This window comes from Centropristis striata, chromosome 13 (assembly GCF_030273125.1).
Source record: "Centropristis striata isolate RG_2023a ecotype Rhode Island chromosome 13, C.striata_1.0, whole genome shotgun sequence".
Classification (NCBI taxonomy): domain Eukaryota; kingdom Metazoa; phylum Chordata; class Actinopteri; order Perciformes; family Serranidae; genus Centropristis; species Centropristis striata.
This window is the reverse complement of record NC_081529.1, coordinates 11,296,828-11,311,367: the sequence shown is the minus strand read 5'-3', so window position 1 is coordinate 11,311,367 and position 14,540 is coordinate 11,296,828. Positions and strand designations below refer to the sequence as shown.

Below are 14,540 nucleotides of genomic sequence, written 5' to 3'. Positions count from 1 at the left end.
ATGCAGCTTCGGCTTGTCGGCTCGCACAGTGACGGAGTTTAGCCATGTCCAACAATGGGGCTTCGGTGAGTGTTTGAACTGTTCTATATGACATCAGTGTGGTTTGTTTCTGTAAGATTCAGTCAGAGACAGCTGACATGTGTACATTACATGCACATTAGTAACGGTATTGAGGTTCCACGTGTACATGAGCGGGGGAATGACGGAGTAACTCCACCTCAGGTAAAGCATAGCGCCGTGCCAGCGAACAGCTGGTCAGAACACGGCTCTTTCTTCTAGTTTTGGTTTAATTAAATGACACTGAGATCCTTTGACAAGCTATTAGGGGTGATGGACGGGGTTTTGAAACCAGGAACGCGCTTGAAAAGCTAATCTGAGTCACCGTAGTGAAGTGACCATAGCAGTGGCTTTAGCGGGGAATGCACAGACGCATCACCCGACTGTAGCCCGGTTACGCTGTGCACGAGTAACCGGGGAACTGATGGAGTTCCATTGGTCTGGTTACGGGTTAAGAGAACTCCGACTGTAACCGGGGTACGGTGTCCCGTACGACTTACAGTATGAATCAATTATAAGAAGAACGGCTTGGCCGCTAAGCTAATGCTTGACATAAATTCTGGCGCTATACCCTGTCTGATTATCTTAAAATAATGTATATTATACTTGTACTACTGATTTGTAATAGCCTTCCTTTGTTTTTTTCTGTGCTGTATTTGTGATTACAGGGTAACGTTAGTCAGGATGACATCATTGAGTCAGCAAGGCGGTTATTAGATTTAGTAAGCTCTTCTGAGAGACACCGGGGAGCAGAGGTCACAAATCAAGATATGAGGTTTAGTATTAAACTGCAATTCATGTACATATGGCTTACTTTTACTTATACATTATATGCCTGTAGATGATTAGGCCTAATATATATTTTCGGATCCAATACTGCAGAGAACAGAGGCAGGGGCATGGGAGTTCAGCCCTTCAGCCACAAAGACCCTTGCTTCAAGCAGAAATGACCAGGTAAAGAATTTTTTTTTATTTTAAATACAAATCTATGTATACATACTTTGTCATGCTGTCAATTTGTACAGTCAAAATTCCACCTGTTACCTACAGTAAGTAATGAGAGACATAGCATTGTGTAGCATTATCAGCTTATTACTAATATTGCAGAGATCAAAATGTAAGTGTTTTTTGTGACCATTCAGTAAAATATATAAGGACCTGTTTCACTTAAGGCTGATGTGAAATTTATATAATATAAGACAAGTAAAAAATTATCATAGGTTTCAAAGTCATTGCATGTAACACTTTACTGGAACCTGATGAGAGTATGTAGTAGAATACCAAGTTTTTCTATATTCATCTGTCATGCAAGAGCCTTTTTGTCAACCTTTTAATGTAGTTAAAAAAAACATATAAACTTGTTTTCTACAGGTCCTTCCCAGGTATTTTTACCAAGGCCAGAGGAAAGAGGCGCTTTCCTGCAGCAAACCTTGTTCCGGCCAAGAGAGCTAAACCCATTGAAGTGGCTTTCTATTTGCTGCCAAAGCCATATGAAAAAACTCCAAAAGAGCAGGAGCAAATAGTCCATATGTAGGCAGGGTTGGGCCGTAGGACTACTCATCTAGATGAGAGCACAACACATGAAGAGGTAGTAATATGCAATTAGATATTTAGTCTATCTTGTATTTTAATATGCTGAGAAGTTCATGAAAAACAATTACATTAATTAATTGTGGGCACACATTAAACAAGTTATTTTGTAGATCTAAATATACAGTCATGTTTGCTCAAGTGAAATGGAGAAAACTGTGGGTTACCTCTGGTGCTTTAAAGTTATAATCTGTTAATCATAATCTGTAAGAATTGAGATAAACCTTTTTTTCACCCTTAAGCACAAATAAAGTCAAAACTTTACCCTAAAGGGTGTACACCTAATCCGTTGTCCAACATTTTCGTATAGACAGAAGGCCAAATATCTAACTCCAGTGCACTTTTCTGATTACCAAATAGCATCGCAACTAGTCAGATCCGATTCACCTGGGAAAATTCTGAGTTGGGGACAGCCCTAATAACTGCACCACAAATTGTATTCATAGAAAAAAAAATTTGGCATGGATTTTAATGTTGCCATTTGATCTAATCAAGCTATCCTTTTTTCAGAGTGTTGAGGTTAAATACACTTGTATAATTTTTGCTTACAGTTATGTGATGCCCTCAAAGTTCTATTTCCAAAACTGGGGAATGTTACTGGTGGATGGCTGCTTTATAAAGCTTCAGGTAGGCCAACACAAGTTTGTGTGTTTGTTTGTGTTGCTCAAATGTATAAAGAAGTACATGTGCAGCAGCTAACTGCACATTATGCAATGAAGACTGTTCAATTTTATTAACTCATATTAATTACAGATGGTTCCCAAATAAAACTTACTGCAAATCAAAAACTGCAAATTGTTTAATTGTAATTACTGTATTTGAAAAAGTCAAGTAAAATAGAAGGGGGGGTCAGTTAAGACTGTAGTCACACAAAAAGTCTAGTTACTTTAACTTAACTTAAATATATATTATATATCCAATACACTGTTGAAAGTTTGCAATCTAATTTTCATTTGCAATGTTTTCCTCAGCTGGATGGGGAAGCCAAAAACTCTCTGTTGTGCCTCCTGAAGATAGTGGCTATTCAGGCAGGTTGTTGAAGGCTATGGGTCGTTGTGTTAAAAATCTGTTCATAGCCCCAATTCAAGAAGAACTTAACACAGATCCCCTACCACTCAATGATGAAGCATTCAGGAGCATGCCAAAAGCCACTTGTCAGAAATGTGGAGTAGCAATTCCCCTTCCACTCCTGACAGAACACATCAAGTCTTGTGATGTCATTGATGTTGACGATAACCTGACTAATGTGGACAGCGGTGAGCCTGAAGAGAGAAAATGTAAGAATTCTTTGTTTAAGATTTTGTTAACTTATTACATAGCATTCATTAAATCAAGTCAGAAACCTTTCCTTGTAACTTCGATTTCTCAACAGCAGATATGCAGGAGTGTCCTGTCTGCGCAGAAATGTTTGCCACTGAGTTTATTGTGGTACACGCTTCAGCCTGCGGGGAAAGGTATCCATTTACTTGTTCATGTTTTTTCTCTCAATGGCAATAATCTTACTCTTTGTGCAAGTGTAACACAAAGAGATTTTTACGTGGCTAGAGCAGGGAATGGAGTGAGGCAAGAAAGTGCTGTCAGTGAGGAAGAGCAAGCAGCAATACCTGGGCCATCGGGAACTTGTGCAACAGATAGAGATGGTAAACCATCAATTGTTTACAGTAAAAAGCAGTCTTAGCAAAGTCTTCATAGCACACCATTATTAACTCGCATATTAATTTATGTAATCAATACATTTGCTACTGTTACACTGTTTGTGCCAAAGTAAGGCTTAATGGCTTTTACTTTTGATTTGAATCCATAAAACAAATAAAACAAACAATTTTTTCTTATTAGGGTGGTTTACTATCAGTGACCCCACCAAGGCCATATCTCAGTGTGTGGACAACTATCTCCGTATGCATAAAATGGAGAGTCCCTTACTTCTCAGCATGGACTTAAGAACAAGTCCGGCTGAACAGGACATGGCCCTTATCTCCTTTTACAAACAACCTAATGTGGAATGGGGACGCCCCCTGAATTGCAGACTTGAAGGTTGCTCCAATATCAATTTTCAGTTGCCAAAAAATAATTCCAAGTATTTCCTTTAAATTTATTCTGTCAAACCATACCTTGTGTTACAGGAGATACAGCTATTGGCCAGGGTGTAACTCGCTTTTTTTTCTCAACATGCATGGAAAAGCTGAAGTCTGGATTTTGCATCAATTTTGGTATGTATGTTAGCTGTATGGCATCCTCTTTTTTGTTGTATAATGTTTATTCTAAGTAGCATATTAAAGATTTCCCCTATAAAAGTAAAGATTCTTTTAAATAACAACTATACAAGTTTGTCGTATCTTAGTTGTGTTGCTGTATCCTGAAAGTTCAAAGGATTCTACCAAATGTATAATGGCTGTACTGTACAGAAATGGAGTCTCCAGTCGATCACAGATAGTCAGTAATAAATGCAAATGAGGTTTATCAGTGAGCATAAGGACAGTATCATTTAACGTAATTCACTAGTGGATATAAACATCATAAATTAATTTCAATTATTAATTTATTTTCTTGAAAATAATGTTTTTCTAATCTTTTACTGAGATTGCTTTAGGATGAGTAATGTTATGGGACATACCCTTTGTCATGTTACTATTAACAGGTGATCGGCCGTGTCACAAGACAAATAAAACAGTTTCGACGAGGTCTTAAAGAAACCTCAATGTGGACAGTGCTGACCCAACGAGTGACACAGTGGCCTTGCTTCTACCAAAAGAGGGAGGTGGGAATATCAGCCCTGAGGTAATTTTTTATTACTCTGATCTTGTAATGTTTGTATTTTTTCTTACTATGCCGTTTTCAATTACTAATAATTACAGTTCATACCTGGTCAGCATCTATTATAGTCGATGTTCAAGCTTGTTCTTGTTATTTATGTGTTCCTACATACTATTCCGTTTCCCTGAATCATCAACTTTCCAAAAGAACCGACTAGTGATGTATCATCAAAGATCTACAAAAGTGATATGCAATACGATGATGATAAAGATGTACAAGTTTCCCATAATCATGAAACTCATGGAAAAGTCATAAAATTAGAACACTATTTTCCAGGCCTGGAAATAGTGTGGAATTACTAGAATGGTTTTCAAAACTTTATGTACACTGTTTTGGCTGTTTGTCCTCCTCCCCTCTTCTTTCTCCCGGAGTAAGAGTCTCATTATTGCGCCTTTTGATGGATGTATAGGCCTGCCTATTTTTAAATACTTAAATAAAGTAATGGAAATTGTATAAAATATAATTTAAATTTCATGGAAAAGTTTTGAAAATTCACTGGGGAAAATGTGTGGTAACCCTTAGAAAAATGATTCAATGCTCTCATGTTATTTTCAATGCAGGTACTTCTTCAGCGAATCACTTGGCCCTGTGAGGATGACGATGATGATGACGATTATTCAGTTGACACCAGATGCCGCATGACAGGCTATCTTCGACAGTTCATTGTGAATGGTAGGTTTACAAAATACATTTGAAAGTGGCTACTTGGCTGTTTAAATGTTCAATATTCACATTGTGGGTGGATATTTTTAAAATTGTCATTTTGCTGTTTTAAACTCAATAGTCAGTAGTCTAACTGGTCGTTCTAAAAATGACTTTTATTTTAACAACTTATCTTAAGAGTTAGACTTCTCTTCTATTGAGTGTAGGCTGTTAGTGCAAGACTCTGTCATTTACCCTAATGATAAGTGAAGTCAAATTATATTTTTTTAGTCATTTGATTTGTTCCTCGTTCCGATAAATATTTAATCTCCTCCATAGCAACACCAACTGAATTGACTAATCTGGTCAAATTCTGGACCGGGTGGGAGATTCTACCAACGAGCCCCTCTGTAGAGGTAGTCATGGCCCCACAGCCTCCACCTGCTTCGAGACCTTACGCATCCCAGGGCATTACAAAGATTATAAATCTTTTGAAAGTGACATTCAGGCCTGTATTTGCTCTTGCCAAACAGGATTTGGCCTTGTGTGAGAGACAAGATTTGATCTTGTACTAAATGTTGATGTAACTTTGTTTGTTGGCTGTTAAAAATGTTGACTGTTATGCAACAAATGTAATTGATGTTTAAAGAGTTAGCTGAATTGTTATACTTGCCCAGCCCTCACCAAATTGATACACTGATTAAGTGATATTGCTTGTTTTTTTGTTAGACACATCTGAGGTTGAAAAAAATTCCATGTGTAATCTCTACACTTGAACCATTCAAAAAGGTGTAAACGTTAACTTGACTCCTGATTTTATTTTGTCACCGTTACATCTGGAGGGCTTAAATGCCCTTTGCAGTTTTACTAAAACAAATGTCAATCTACATACATACAATGGTGGTGTGCATAAAGTTGCAGGAGGTTTTTGGCAACATGTTCACCGTAAACAATCTCTGCACTCAAATAAATCATTAATCCAGGAGTTATGTGGACTTGACTGTTGTGGTTTCACTGTTACAGCTGAAGAAGATGCAAGTTTTTGCAGTATATCAAAACAAATGCCAATTTTCAGCTTTCACATAAAAATGTGGTGTACATGGCTAATTCTTTCAGACATCAAACAAATAACAGAAAATATCTGGAATGAAATTAAATATAATTCAAATAACTTTTGAGAGTCTAAAATAGTTTAAAGCTGAATACTGTAGCGAAGTCATTCTGAATCTATTGTATCTTGTTTCCTTTTTAACAGCTCAAAACTCCCCTTCCATTTCCTTACATGTCAAATGTCTTTGAATAAGACATAGGTCAATGGGAAGATGGACAATAAAATAATTTAGGGGTTCATCGTTTAGTAAATTGACTTAACGTTGGACTACTTTGTTGTACTTTTATTAAAAGAAAGAGAAAAACTATAGATTATATATAACAAATAATGGTTTTAAGGGTCAGGCCCACTTGAGATCAAATTGGGCTGCATGTGGCCCCCGGACAAAAATTACTTTGACACACCTCCATTAAGGGTTTCTTCTCTAAATCAGTGCTCACATCAACGCTTTGACAACATCCATTTAGTTTGTTGCTCTCAATTCAGTTCTTTTAGAGAGAAAGAAATTGCTCACAGAACTGAATTGTGGCAATGTAAATATCACAGCCAAAGGACTGGGATGCAGCTCTTGGGTTAACTGCATCTCCTAAAGATGTCATTTGTTCATCAGTCAGCGGGCAATCTGCATCTGGGACAATGATGCTTGAGTGGTCATCATGGGGAAGTCCACTGTTTTCCCACTCAATATCTGGAATGTCCATATCCTATAAATAGAACAATTTTGAATTTCATGCAGTATTATCTGGATAAACAGTAGGCACATTTTCAAATATGTCCTCGTGGCTTCTAATTGAATTGCTTACACAAGTGAACCACACTACATATTAAATTCACATTATATTTTGCATGTACCTCTGTGTTATCTGGCCCAGGAATTGGGTGATGTGCACGACCCAGCATCCACAGCTGATTAGGGGTCATCTGGCTCTCAGTTCTTATCGGGTGATTGTCCCAACCACTGCGAAAAGTATCAAGGTCATCCTGCAGGCGTGGAAGGAACACAAAGTGGCAGCAGAAGAGGTGTGTAATGTTGTCGATGCTGAGGAAGCCCTCTTCTTCAAGGTAGTGGAGAACATCGTAGTAGATGCTTGTTACAGCTACCCACAAGTCTCTCCACAGCCGCTCAATCCTGGAAAATTAAAAAATTGACAAAACTTTTTTAAAATTAAATTTTACTGTAATATCAAAAATGTACTTCCACTCAACTTCTAGTATTCCAAAATAAACTAATGGGAAACATCACTGATGTTTCTATTAAGACAGGTGCACAGAAAAAAATTAATTAATTAATTAAAAAAAAAAATAAAATAAAATAAAATATATATATATATATATATATATACATATATATATGTATAAAAAATATAGTCCAACTGATCTGACCTTTCTTTAGTCTGTGTGTATGCATAAAATGTCTTTAAAAATTAGATCTTATATACATACTGTGTGTCATTGCACCTAAATGTGACATCAGTGGGGTGGCAGCTTTTACATAGCAGGATCTATTTTGTGAAACTCACCGTTGGTTGTGAACACTCTTCCCAGATATAAAGCTGCTCCTTCCAGTGCCACGAACTGTAAACATGAGTCGAGCAACGTCCACGTTTTCTACCCCCTGATCACCACGTACCCTAAGATAGACAAAAACTTTCAAAACACATATATAATACATGTAATATTAATTACAGTATATTGGTTGGTTATTAAAACAGTGTAACAAGCGGGGTTGGAGCATCTAAATAAAACTTAATAAAATGACTTTAAAGCTTAGTTGTGTGGGTCACTGTGTTGTACTCAGTGTTTGTATAAGTATTCAGATCCTTTACTTAAGTAAAAGAACAGCAATGTAAAAGTACTCCATTAAAGTAATAAGTCCAGCATGAAAATCCTACTACAAGTATTATATAGTTAAAGTATTGAAGTAAAACTCAAGGTTCTCAAGCATTCTTAACAATTAATTTTCTTTTTTAACTTTTAAATTATGTTTTCATAATATTTAACTCTACTTCCATGACTTAATTTAGATAGTTTAAAACATGTAGGCCTATAAACCGATCAAAGGGCACAATAGAAGGTGGTGAGGAGAGGAAAAATCATGGCACAAGTACTTAAAAATTGTACTTCAGTACAGTACTTGAGTAAATGTACTTCCTCTTCCTCTGGTTGTACTGTACAGTAAAAAACAAATCTTAAATATTAAAAATATATATTTACCTGAGAGGAAACCCAAACTTCTCAACAGATTGTTGGAAGAAAGCCAGGGTAGTTGATGCTAGGTTGTTGGAAGCGGTACCAAGATACATTATCTGCAGCACAAATGCAATTACACCACTATGAGACGTTAAGTATTTAATGATTATAAGAATGTGTACACTTAGTCCTGACAACTGTGCTTACCTTGCGGGAAAAACCGTCAATGCCACCAAAGATAACAATGTTGTAGCTGAAATGAAAAATGCTGAATTTGTCAACTGTATAGAACATACTACAGGTAAGAAATAGTGTGAACACTCAGAACAGAACAGCTATATTGCTTAAGGGCAAGCATACTCTTAATTAATTTGCATTTTGTCAAAAACATTATTTAAAAAGAATTACCGAATCAATTTATGGTTTGGATCAATATGAATTAAAGACTGGGGGCCTGGAACTGAGTAGGTCCGTCGAGCAATACATCCTAAATGGAGCATACGGGAGATGACACCAGTGGTGTCAACACGGTGCATGGAAGCTCTGACACGGTTATACTGCACCCTTAGTCCTCTAGCTTGCAGAAGTGCCTTCACCATTCGGTATCCAGAATGAGGCTGTCTGGATTTAATCTCTCTCACACACTGGTCTAACCCTTCCTCTGTCATGGTGCTGTATAGTGACTTTATTGAGAGATTATACTCAGCCATGCGACGGTACACTGTGCTTCTGGATATCCCCATGAGTTTAGCTATACAGGGGACAGACAGATTAAGTTAAAGAAGGTTGCAAAGGTGGTCTGGGGATATGGCCATTCGTTGTCGCCCAGATGGTCCTTCCTCAAACTACACAACTGCAATATGTTGCTTACTTTTTTCTTTGTTCGTTTATAAGACTGTGTCACTGTGTCAGTGCATCTAAAATTGCTGGACAAACAGCTACCTGACCAGCTACAGCATTTAAAAACACAAGTTCTTGTGTGCAAGTGAACTCTAAGAAGTCCAGATCCAGAGGCATGCGTCCCAGAATATTTTCCAATCGAGAGCGAAGTCTTTCTAACAGGTGATTAAGTAGCAGTTCCTAGGAGAGAGAAAAAAAAGTTATGTCATGTAAACTACGAATAGATAAACTAAATCATTACTGTAAAACCAGTCTATAATCTATAGTAATGATTACTACATTTAATTACGGTACATACTTCTACAGCTGAAAATTTGCTGCATTAATTTAAAACTGAAGGCTGTTCAGTTTGTTTTTCCATCAGAGGAAAGTAACTTTAAGGTTACCACGATGCATGCTGAGTGACTAATTAACACATTACTCGTTAAACCGAAACCTCCTTAATTTGTGCTTTTTTAAAACTGCTAGGCTATAGGTAAAGTCACAGAGATAATCTCTAACTTCTACACAGCTGTGATTACTTTTACTAAGAACTTCAGTGACAGATCACAATCTCCCCCTCACAACTGTAAGGTCGTACGGGACAAAAAACCATGGTCACACTATAATGCGTAGGCTATATGTCTGATATGGTATTGTTTTGGTGGGTGTTTTATGATACCATATAATATATGACATCGTACTGAGAGTTTAAAAAAACAACAACTGAAGGTAATCTTGTTTAAGTTCCGCTTAGTTTATGTCCAATAAAGTCCGTTAATGTACACGTCAGCTGTCTATGACTGAATCTTACAGAAACAAAACACACTGATGGCATATAGAAGAGTTCAAACACTCAAAGCCCCATTGTTCGATTATTGATGCACCGTCGTGCATGTAAACAGCGTAACCGGGCGACAGTCGGGTGATGCGTCTGTGCATTCCCCGCTAAAGCCACTGCTATGGTCACTTCACTACGGTGACTCAGATTAGCTTTTCAAGCGCGTTCCTGGTTTCAAAACCCCGTCCATCACCCCTAATAGCTTGTCAAAGGATCTCAGTGTCATTTAATTAAACCAAAACTAGAAGAAAGAGCCGTGTTCTGACCAGCTGTTCGCTGGCATGGCGCTATGCTTTACCTGAGGTGGAGTTACTCCGTCATTCCCCCGCTCATGTACACGTGGAACCTCAATACCGTTACTAATGTGCATGTCCCGCTAAGTTTATGTCCAATAAAGTCCGTTAATGTACACATGTCAGCTGTCTCTGACTGAATCTTACAGAAACAAACCACACTGATGTCATATAGAACAGTTCAAACACTCACCGAAGCCCCATTGTTGGACATGGCTAAACTCCGTCACTGTGCGAGCCGACAAGCCGAAGCTGCATTGGTGTCAGGTGACTCCCGCTCGCTCTTGTTGCTTGACGCACGCGCCCGATCTTGAATCTGGAATCGATTGCTCTGCCTTGGGTCCCCGGATGTTGCAGTTGAATTTTTTGCGGTTGAATTTTTTGTGGTTGAATTTTTTGAGGTTGAATTTTTTGCAGTTGAATTTTTTGCAGTTGAATTTTTTGCGGTTGAATTTTTTGAGGTTGAATTTTTTGCGGTTGAATTTTTTGCAGTTGAATTTTTTGCGGTTGAATTTTTTGAGGTTGAATTTTTTGCGGTTGAATTTTTTGCAGTTGAATTTTTTGCGGTTGAATTTTTTTAGGTTGAATTTTTTGCGGTTGAATTTTTAACGTTGAAAAACATTCAAATACATAATTTCAATGCATAAATATTCAGTGCTAGAAATTCAATGTCTTTTTTATTTCAAACTCCGATGACACAGATTTACTTCCATAAAGAATCACTACAAACCAAATCACCACGTGCCACACCAAACTTAAGGAGGGAGTGAGAAGGGGACCACCACAAGGGGAAGCCTGCCGCCCGCTGCACCAGCTCCTGGAAACACAAAAGAAACACAAAATTACACTACTGTTGTGGTGAGACACTCAGGTATGTCAATCAATTAAAACTGAGGACTATATTACAACACACATACATACACACACAGCACTCACACCCACACACACAGAAACAGAACTGATCATCCAAATATTTAAACCCAAATACAAATATATGGAAAACCAACTAATTCTTAAGACAAATAATGAAACAAAACAACGAAATTTAGCGGTGGGTGGGGTTAAGGCGTATCTATCACCCCAAACACAAACCCAACAGCTATATGTTAAACTAAAACGGAAAATATATATCAATTTAACCCCAAAGAAATGAACCAAAGAACACAAACACAAAAAAAAGACAAAAGGAAAAGCAGACAATTAACCAAACCGATAAGAGTTGTGGTGGGACAGAGAACTTAGCGATGCGTGGGAACGCAGCCGCCGCTGAGGACTGTGTGGAATGCAACGGTGCCGGAGCAGCCGAAGATGGCGAAGACGGAGTGGATGTCGACGACGAAGCGGCCGCACAAGGACCGAAGGCCGTGGATGGTTTACGTTTGGGATAGCCGGGTGGAGGATACGTCACAGAGCCGTGCAGGGCAGCTTCACCGGAGCACAGGAGGAGGAAGCCAAGGAGGGGAAAGCCGCTGCGGCTTCAACAGCTACAGCAGGACAGAGAGCAGACGGCTAAGCACAAAGCTAACACAAACCAGTGACGTATTTTTGTGTGACGTAAGTTTTGTGTGACGTAATCGGCAGCAGACGGAGGTCCCCGAGCCAATCTGGCAGGGCGCCGGAAAAGAGTGAAACAGGTAGCGCGCAAAAGTAAAAGTGAAACCGAGAGTGGTACGAGAGACAGAACGAGAGCAAGACCGACATTACGAGAGCGAGACAGTCTGTGCAAAGGAAGTTTTCATGCACAAACCCTCATTATGGAAAACAAACGTAGAAATGCATATGATGCAGCTTTTAAGTTAAAGACAGTCAATCTGGCTGTAAAAGAAGGAAATAGAGCTGCTGCACGTAGCCTTGGCATCAATGAGTCAATGGTGAGACGTTGGAGATGCCAGCGGTAATAGAGGTAATAAAAGCAGATGGCCCAAACTTGAAGACTTTCTTGAAGATTGGGTGAACACACAGAGAGCAGACGGCCGAGGTGTTTCCACCGTGCAGATCCGACTGAAAGCTAAAACAGTCGCCACCGAAATGAAAATTGAAAATTTCAGAGGTGGACCATCCTGGTGTTTCAGATTTATGAGATGAAAGGGACTGTCCATCAAGGCGCGGACGACTGTGTGTCAGCAACTCCCTCCCGACTACCAGGAAAAAATAACAAACTTCGGCGAATTCACACAAAGAAAGATATATTCCATCGGACCGGTCCAGATCATAAATATGGATGAAGTGCCTTTGACGTTTGACCTGCCTCTCACTAGGACTGTTAACAAGAAAGGTGAATGGTCCATCACGTTGAGAACCACTGGCCACGAGAGAACGAATTTCACTTGTGTTCTTGGCTGCACAGCATCTGGATTAAAGCTTCTGCCAATGGTGATTTTTAAGCGGATTACAATGCCAAAAGAAAAGATCCTGAACGGCATCTCCTTTAAAGTCAACAAGAAAGGGTGGATGATGGAAAGCGTAATGAATGAGTGGCTGAGTGAGTGCTATGTCAAGCGCCCTGGAGGATTCTTTCGGCAAAAAAAAGCTTTGCTCGTTTTGGACAGCATGAGGGCTCATATAACGGATTATGTGAAAGCAGCCATCAGGAGCACAAACTCGATTCCAGCTGTGATTCCTGGGGGCACAATGAAGCATCTGCAGCCACTCGACATCAGTGTCAATCATGCGTTCAAAGTGGCACTACGCGTTCAGTGGGAGGCGTGGATGACTAGCGGCGATAAATCATTCACCAAAACTGGTCGCATGCGATAAGCAACTTTCGCTCAAGTTTGCGAGTGGATCCTGATAGCGTGGAGGAGTGTCAAAACATCCACGATCATTAACGGGTTCCGAAAGGCTGGACTGCTGCGTGATGAAGAGGGGGACGCCACCACAGCTGAGGCCCTTCAGAGGCTGTTCGATTCCGACAGTGACGAAGAGGAGTTCGTTGGTTTTGAGAGCGACAACGAAGGAGAGAGGAGAGTGGCTGACGAAGCCACCCTGAGCCTGTTCGTTTCCGACACTGAAGATGAGGACTTTGGTGGTTTTAGTACGCAGGAAGAAGACGGAGATGAGGATTAATGACTTGACTTTTCTGGTTACAGCCGTGGACTGCACCTTAGCCTAAAAGATGAAGACGAGGATTAATGACTTTTCTGGTAGGCTGATTACCGTATATTTTAAGAAGCCGTGTTGCTGCAACTTTAGGCTTACGCACTTACTCTCGTGTTAGGCACTTTATTTTGCACTTTTAAAAGAACACATTTAATTTAGCCATTGATATTGCCTGGTCAAGCGCTGCAAGCTTTGTTTTTTGTTATGGTACTGCTGTAGGCTATAATGTAGATAAATATTCAAAGATGTGCACACTTTTTCAAGGTTTTTCAAAAATAGCCAAAGTTAAGTGATGATTGTGATGCTATTACCGGAAACTCATTTTGCTGGGGAACCCCTAGCACTCCCTCAAGGACCACTGGTTGAAAACCACTGCTGTAGATCACTGCCAGTATGTGCGCTGGGAGCGCACCGTTTAAGTTTGAAAGTTGAAAAGTTTGTGTCTGAAATGCTATGTGATACAGTACAGTTTACACAGCACAGTATATGTTCTGTAGCTACTATTGCACTAAATGGTAACACTTGAATACATTATGAAAATATGCAACTTGTTTAATGAAATGTTAATAAATGGGAGCTTCCTAAAGCAGCCATCTCTTTCCCGACAATCCCCTCTGTGCACGAACCCTTACAAACTGTATGCTAATTAAACATTAAAACACCTGCGGCTTATAGTCCAGTGCGGCTTATATTTTGCAAGTCAAAGTCAAGTCAAACTTTATTTATAGAGCACATTTAAAACAACCGGGGTTGACCAAAGTGCTGTACAGATATCACAGTTGCAGGAAATACAGTAAAAACTAAAATACTAAAATACATAAACACAGTGCAACAATATAATAAAATAAATTAAAAATATAATTAAATAAATTAAAAATGTAAATAAAATTTTGTTTTTGCAAGATGTCCACTTAAACTTGATTAAAAGCCAGGGAGAAAAAGTGTGTTTTTAAGGAGGATTTAAAAACTTAAAAAGATCCTGCAGATCGGATGTGCCAGGGCAGATTATTCCAGAGCCTTGGGG

General features: G+C 39.0%; 1 protein-coding gene and 2 long non-coding RNA genes across 3 annotated transcripts; 2 read left to right on the top strand and 1 right to left on the bottom strand.

Annotated features, from left to right (window-relative positions):
- The first annotated feature begins 786 nt into the window (after nt 1-786).
- Nucleotides 787-1,776, top strand: LOC131983218 (uncharacterized). The gene is made up of 3 exons (XR_009395461.1): nt 787-832; nt 940-1,011; nt 1,429-1,776. It is a non-coding gene; the product is annotated as an uncharacterized LOC131983218 (long non-coding RNA).
- Nucleotides 1,777-4,306: 2,530 nt separating this feature from the next.
- On the top strand, nt 4,307-5,761 carry LOC131983217 (uncharacterized). Its single transcript, XR_009395460.1, has 3 exons — nt 4,307-4,425; nt 5,022-5,133; nt 5,443-5,761. It is a non-coding gene; the product is annotated as an uncharacterized LOC131983217 (long non-coding RNA).
- A 71-nt stretch (nt 5,762-5,832) lies between these two features.
- On the bottom strand, nt 5,833-9,213 carry LOC131983210 (uncharacterized). Its single transcript, XM_059347888.1, has 6 exons — nt 8,813-9,213; nt 8,612-8,657; nt 8,429-8,520; nt 7,735-7,845; nt 7,067-7,343; nt 5,833-6,918 (listed from the first exon to the last, which is right to left on the bottom strand). Exons 1-6 carry the CDS (start codon nt 9,145-9,147, stop codon nt 6,706-6,708), a joined length of 1,074 nt encoding a protein of 357 aa, XP_059203871.1. The 5' UTR covers nt 9,148-9,213; the 3' UTR covers nt 5,833-6,705.
- Nucleotides 9,214-14,540: the final 5,327 nt, after the last annotated feature.